Source organism: Cynara cardunculus (genome assembly GCF_001531365.2).
Source record: "Cynara cardunculus var. scolymus isolate 2C chromosome LG 12, CcrdV1, whole genome shotgun sequence".
Taxonomy (NCBI): domain Eukaryota; kingdom Viridiplantae; phylum Streptophyta; class Magnoliopsida; order Asterales; family Asteraceae; genus Cynara; species Cynara cardunculus.
The window spans coordinates 14,410,230-14,417,796 of NC_037539.1; the positions used below are offsets into that span (position 1 = coordinate 14,410,230).

At 37.1% G+C, this 7,567-nt stretch overlaps 1 protein-coding gene across 1 annotated transcript in view; it reads right to left on the minus strand.

The window, feature by feature from the left end:
- Nucleotides 1-3,111: 3,111 nt before the first annotated feature.
- LOC112523247 overlaps nt 3,112-7,567 on the minus strand; it is a 6,180-nt gene continuing 1,724 nt past the window's right edge. Inside the window, exons 3-10 of the mRNA XM_025132770.1 lie at nt 6,984-7,295; nt 6,687-6,897; nt 6,479-6,588; nt 6,203-6,402; nt 5,936-6,039; nt 4,491-4,678; nt 3,737-3,936; nt 3,112-3,506 (exon numbers count right to left, since the gene is read on the minus strand). Coding sequence (XP_024988538.1) covers nt 3,261-3,506; nt 3,737-3,936; nt 4,491-4,678; nt 5,936-6,039; nt 6,203-6,402; nt 6,479-6,588; nt 6,687-6,897; nt 6,984-7,295 — 1,571 coding nt within the window. The 3' untranslated portion in view covers nt 3,112-3,260. The remainder of the gene's footprint in view (nt 3,507-3,736; nt 3,937-4,490; nt 4,679-5,935; nt 6,040-6,202; nt 6,403-6,478; nt 6,589-6,686; nt 6,898-6,983; nt 7,296-7,567) is intronic.

The following is a 7,567-nucleotide window of genomic DNA, read 5'->3' on the forward strand; positions in this document are numbered from 1 at the left end:
TTAATTGTCTAATAGCGGGATCTTGGAATCGAGTGATTCATTCGACAAATGTGAATCATGATTATTAGGCAAGATGACAGGCACCTTTTAAAGGAAAGCCTGAAAGAGCTAACGAGTTGTTAGGAGTGATACATATTGATGTGTATGGGCCCATCAACACAGCTACAAAAAATAGTTGATGTTACTTCATTACTTTTATTGATGATTACCGTAGATATGGGTATGTTTATATAATGAAACACAAATCAGAAAGCTTTAAAATTTTCAAAGAGTTACAGAATGAAGTAGAGAACCAACTTGGCAATAAGATAAAAGCCTTTCGGTCTGATCGAGGTGGCAAATACATGAGCCAAGAATTCACTAATCATCTTAGCGAATGTGGAATAATTTCACAGTTCACTCCTCCAAGAACACCACAACATAATGGTGTGTCTGGAAGGAGAAACCATACCTTGCTAGATATGGTTAGATCTATGATGAGTCATACCAAATTGCCTAAAAGTTTTTGGGGATATGCCTTGGAGGCAGCCGCCAAAATACTAAACAATGTACCAACCAAGAAGGTTGATAAGACCCCATATGAGATGTGGACAAGGAAGATCCTAAATCTATCATACATGAAAGTCTAGGGCTACGATGCTTATGTTAAGCAAGAAGCTTCTAGGAAGCTAGAGCTTAGATCTAAAAGGTACACCTTGTAGGATATCCCGAGACTATTGGTTATTATTTCTACAACCCCAGTGAGAACAAGGTGTTCATAGCACGTAAGGCTGAGTTCCTAGAAAATGATTTTCTAACTAAGCCTAATATAGGGGACAGAGTGGAACTTGAAGAAATTCGTGAAACCCTACAGATGCACAGGTTGACACTGGTATTCAACAAGATGTCGATCCCTCATCACTAATCAATTGTTCGAGGGTGTAAGCGATACATATGGTGGTGCTACGATGAAGGGTTACCATCAGGGGAAGAAGAAAGATGTTGATGGTAACCCCCCATCGTAGCACAAAAATATGTATCGCTTACACCCTCGAACAGTTGATTAGTGATGAGGGATCGACTCTAGGGATAGGATTGATGGTGGTTGGATGCTAAGATAATGCCCAAAACCACCTAGGAGGTGTTTGAAAGACACATAAAAGCGGAAAGTGGTTATGGAGGTGGTGGTGAGGACAAAAATGGTGAAGGATGCGCTGGTCTGGAAACAGGAACAGGGAAGGACGCAGTGAAAAGAAAGGGGTAATGTGGAGGCCTAGTTAAGTAGGAAGAAGAAAGGGGTCACCAAGAGGTTGGTTAAAGGGGAAGAAAAAAGGGTTGTGGTTTTTCATCGATGGTGAGTCCTAATATTTATTGTAGCACCCGGGATTTTCGTGCATTTTACTATTTATAAACCGAGCCTTTATTTTGGATTTTAAGTGGTATAAGACTAAATTCTGAGTTGGAAAGCTTGGGTTGTATGTTGGTTTGGATAGGTGTTGGGTTATAACATTAAAAAAGATTCACTGGGTGAATTTTTGGTTCCACGCGACCTTCCGGGCGACCTCAAGTCACGCTGGAAGCCGCATTATACACTGTTTGGTTGTGCTCTAGTGTCCGGGCGACCTGAGCCACGACCTTGGTTGTGCGTCAGGTCGCGTAAAGGGTTATTTGATGTTGTAACGGGGCCGAAAATAGGGTTTTACTCTCATTTTTCTCACCAACACTTCTCTCGCTTTTCCCTCCTCCCTCCTCATTTATTGTGATTATTGGAGCTTTTAATCCACTTTTCCAACCAATCAAAAGGGTCTAAACAACATTTAAGCGAAGGATTTATTTAAGAAATATTTTATTCTACAATATTTAATTTTCATGCAACTTAATAAAAAAATAAAAAAAATTGCATGTTTTTTTAGATCATAGCAATGAAAAATGAAAATCACTAATAATAGATTAAAATAGGTTTTTATTTTTATTTTAGTTAAATCATCAAAATGATGTGTCATCCACATCATCTCATTAAACTCACACAATCAAAAAAAGTCAAGGGTTAACCGGTTTAAAAGGTAACAAATTAGTCATTACTATTATGGGTAGATTTTTTAAAGTACAATGCCTTAATAAAAAATGATTTGAAAGTATATTGCTATAATAAAGAAAAACAAAAGTAGAATGTTATAATAAGAAATTTTATGAAAATAGGTTGCTATTTCATGCATTTAACCCTTTTATCTATGTTTTTATTTTCTCTCTACTTCATAATTAGATAATAATTTAATTAATGGACACGAAAGATACAAGAAATTTGGAGATAATGTGATCAAAAATAAAGTTGAAGGCAATTATTTGTTGAAAATGTAGATAAAAATATGTACAAATTTGGGAAATGCGAGGGTGGTGCATAGGGCTGTAAACGAACCGAACGAACACGAACAGAGGTTTGTTCATGTTCGTTCGTTTAACTTAACCGAATAAACGAACGAACACGAACGGTAAACGAACGAAAATCTTTGTGTTCGTGTTCGTTCGTTTAGAAATAAGGTGTGTTCGTGTTCGTTTGTGTTCGTTCTTTAACATGCTAAACGAACGTAAACGAATGAACATAAACGAACGGGCTAAACGAACATAAACGAATAGATTAAACGAACATAAATAAATATTATTTGAATTCAAAGTAAATAAATAAAAGATTATATATTAAATTTAATATATAAACGAACGAATATAAACGAACGGTAAATGAACGAACGTTCACGAACATAAATGAACGAACGAGACTCTTGTTCATGTTCGTTCGTTTAACTTAACGAACAAAAAAATTTGTTCATATTCGTTCATTTATTAAATAAACGAACATAAACGAACTTCTCGCCGAACGGTTCACAAACGGTTCGTTGAACGTTCGGTTCGTTTACCGCCCTAGGTGCACCCCTGGTTCGATTTATTGTAGGATATGGACCATCATGGCTCCATTTCATGTTGGTACAAGTACTAGCCAATAGCCATAACTTATTTTTATAAAACTAATGAAATGTTTCAAAGTATAACCCAATCCGGCTGCACTGACACAAAATGGCAGCAAAATACGGCAATAAAATCCGATATCAATCATCTTAATTTTCTAAAGTGTATATATATATATATTATATATACAACAAAAAATGGTAAACCAATAAAATTATATAATGACGAAAATTCGATACCTTAGCGATTTTCCTAGCCCGAAAATGGTTTCTCTAACCAGGGAAGGAAATAACCGACTTCTTTACGACATACAAATCTTTCTAGTTTTGGCTACCAATTTTCCGGTGCCGCTTTGAACTGAATCTTCTGTCTCTCCGTCGTCTTGCTGACGTGATCTTTGTGATATTACTTACACTAAGTTCCGTGGATGTTTCCAAGGCTGAAATGTTTCGTGTTACATCAATCGGGGTGGAGGGTGGTGGCATAAAAACAGCAACTGCACCAGGAGGAGGAGGTGGCAGCAGTGGTGGTGGTGGCCAGTGCTCCAGAATATCTCTGTGGTATCCCTGAGATAGATAAAGAGAAAGAGGAACCAACAGGATCAGCATCATCCAGAAAGAAAGTTGTATCTGACAGAGTTGACTTTTAAGGCCAACAGAACTCCAAAAATATAGCAAATTCTTTAAAATCTTGAAAAACGGCGATTTCAAAATGAAAACATGTTCTTCTCAAGACATAAATTGTTGACTTTTGAAAGTCAAAGTCTATTTTAGTAAAATCAACAAGTTTTTATCACCTGAACTACAAAGTTTCGCCTTTGACAATCCCAGAACATATGAAGGGTCCAGTTCGTTTTAGACATGATCTTGTCCCTAACCGTTGAGAAACTAATCTGATCTCTTGAAGTAAACCGATCAACTTCATTGAACCAAAGACAAGTAAAAAGGTTCGAGATGGGAATATGCTCTCGTATCACCACACATCCTTCGGGAACATCTGCACAATAACAACAAAATGAAACAAAACCTCACTGATCCACAAGATTCATGTGTAACAACACGTGGAACCCCATATTACTCTCTGAAAGATCCCTTGAGGAGTAAAAGGAGGTTTCATCGTATATTGAAGAGAAAAGGACCAATTCTAGCCCAACACACCCCTCCAACAGAGGCTAGACGAAAACAGATTGTCCACAAGCATCTAGAGGGGGCTACAAGAGCACAGATCGCCCCAGAGTGTTGAGTCCTTAAAGTGGTAGACCTTTGGTTTTGATACCAAATAAGAATGTGTGGAACTCCACTAGATTACCCTCCAGATAAAGAGGGGTATAAGGGTAGCTTAACTGGTAAGACAATAGGTTTGCCCCCATTGGTCACTGGTTCAAGTCCCCTCAGGGCCACTGCAGGGTTTGTTTGGCTGTTAAGTTCAGGACCCCATGGAATTTAGTCAAGCTGCGGGCAAACTGGCCCGGACACCCATGTTTACCAAAAAAACCATAACTACTAAAGCTAAGCGTTAGATTTTGTTAATAAATGAAGTGCATATTGTACCACTTCTAATAGGAAGCTTCGCCTCTGAATATGGGGTTAAGCCCTCCATTTTATAAAAGTTGATCTGGAAGTCGATGGAGGCATTGTCATACTTTGAAGCTGCTTTATTAGCTTCAGCTTCTACAAACACGTCAAACCGCTTGTAATGCCTAGATATCGCAAAACTAGCATTCTTCCTCCACAAATACCTGAAATTTTACACAAAATTCAAAGTTTCAACTTTTTTCCTAGGACAACTGAACCATGACCTCCACCAAAAGGTGAACTAAATGACGATATACCCTTGCAAAGTACATTCTACATTCAAATCAAAGTGAATCCTGTGAACTAAAAGGAAAGCAACTACCTTTGCAAAAATCTTGAAGGTTTCTAGAAAAGGAAATGTTTGCTTTTTGCAAAGATCTTTAAGACTACATTGGTGGCTTGAAACGGTATCAGAGTTCAAGTTTTCTGCAAGATATCATGTTCATGTTTTTCCCCTTCATCTTATAAATGAAAATATGAATCTATTCAGCTTTATCATAGTAATCTACTCAGACAGCCATCTATCGGCTTAACTTTTATATCTATATATATATATATATATAGAGAGAGAGAGAGAGAGAGAGAGAGAGAAAGGTTCATATGAGCACAATAACTAAATAAGAGAATAAGAAAACAGTTGAATTACATGTGATTTTACACTAAAATCACGAATAAAACCACATGTCACGTCGCCCACACACCCTTTTGTGGACCGTTAATGTGAAATCACATGTATTTTTTAACATGATTTGGACGTTTTCATATTCTCTTATTTAGTAACCATTCTCGTTTGAACCTACCTCTCTATATATTAAGAGGCACAATCATTTGTTCATATCAACTTTACAAACTCATCTGAGCCATTCATTTTTTTATTCCATGGTTAAGATTAAATGGGAGGTTACAAAATGATGAAAAAGGAAAGAAATCAAATTGAACTAAATGGAGGGTTTGTTAATTTTGGAACAAATTGTTTTTATTTTTGGAAGATAATCATATACTATTTTTGGAAGATAATCATGCTTTATATGGAGTTCGTGTAAAGTTCATAGTGTTGTTTAATCTATGAACTTCGACTATTCCGACTTTTTTACCCAAGTTCACAGGTGAAACAATGATTTTTGTTTAAAGTCCATAACGTTGTTTCATGTATGAACATTGGCTGTTATAAAAAATTTACCTAAGTGCATAGGTGAAACTAGAAGTTGAATAAGATAACTAAGGAAATTCAAACAAAGTAAATGAGAAAATTAAGGAATGTGATATCAATATATGAAAAAGACGAAAATACCCGGTTAACCAAGTTTGTACTAATTAGGCCGTTAACAAAAGAAGGTGGCTCTATATATCAATACATGAGTTGGCATTCGATCTTACACAAGACGAAGAGATTTTAACATTGTTTCGAAAGATAATAATACCTTTCAAGAATTTGATAAGGATCCACAACAAGCTCAAGTTTCCCATCCACCCATAGAGAATAGTGAACATTTGGGAAAAGCCTGTGTAGTAGAAGTTTCGGAACCTACACATATGTACCTTCATTTAGAATATTGTCTATTTTGTGGAAAAAGTAACTACTGCAAAACCTCAAGTAATCGCTCAATAGTTCATTAAGCTAAATAGCCCCTTATCGCACCCACAACATCTAAATAAAGAGCTTAGCTAACATCGGGATGATACTATACCTTTCCATTGCGTCTTGGATCAGTATAAGGTAGGTTGTGGACAACAACAATTCGCCATAGTCCTATCCTCTTGCTATCGTCAAGATCACTTGAATTTCTCAAAAAGCTTGCTGTTTCTTCATCGACAAACATGAAAAAGCAAACATTTTTCTTTGCGGTTTCACTGATGTTCTTGGGCTGTTGAATCAAATCATAAGCACCTGAAAAACTTTAATCATTAGAAACAATCAACAGTTTAGAAGTAGCAACTTTGAGCAGATCGTTATAGGATGATACCAAATATGGCCGACGCAACCACCACTCCCCGACACTCATCCATCTCAAAAAGATCCGAATCATCAATGTCAAATCCTGTATTGCGTCCGGGTTTATCTCCTCTGACAAATCTGTTGGCATTTATATCCATCAACCAAACAAGAATCAGTGAAGAATCAACAAATTCTTTTCAAGAAAATGGTGTTGTTGATTTTGAAGAAAATCATACCCGCAATGCACTGTCATTGACTCTTTTATGTCGTAAGATTCAAGTCTTTGCTTCAGAGAAGGATACCCACCAAATTCTGAGCCTCCAAACTCACTTTTTGTTAGATTTTCTTCATGAATGTAAGTCAGATTTTGGAGGACTGGAGAAAACGATGGGGCTTTTGGCATTAACGCAATGGCTTCTTCCACAGGAAGGTAACACACCGGACATGCTGACAGACAGGGAAAACGGAGATTTTTCAAAAGGAAACAGAAAAGTGAAATCGGAATGTGAGATAGCAGTGGTTTGAAAACTTACGGCGTGGGCCAGTTCTTTTCTTGTCTGCTGGTGGAGGCGGCATTTTGAAGGTTTCACAAAAATGGTCAGGAGGAAGAGTATATCCGGTGAAATAAGCAGGTGGTGATGGTGGTGGCTGTGGCGGTGGTGGTGGTGGCGGTGCAGCTGTGATTCTTTTGTCGTCATCCAAAGTAATCCTAGTTTCATGATTCATCAAGGAAGAATCATTCGCTTTAACGTTTTCTATATCAACACTCATTGGTGAAAAACTTCTGATGGAATTGTTCTTGAATTCTAAGGTTTGGATAGGATGAACTTCTTGTGTAACTTCGCCTGCAAATAACCACACCCCAAACACACTCACAATTGATCAAATTCAACTATGACCAGACAAATGAAGTTAAGACATCAATAAAAATGCTGGATAACAGAAACCCCCAACTAGATTGAGCTCAAGATCAACCAAAATGCAATATATATATATATATATATATATATAGACTTGGGATCATGTGAGACCAGCCTGTTTTCGTGAGACCCGTGAGACCAGCATTTTACACTTGAAACTTCACAGCAAAAATGCTGTGAAGGTGACTTTTTAAAAC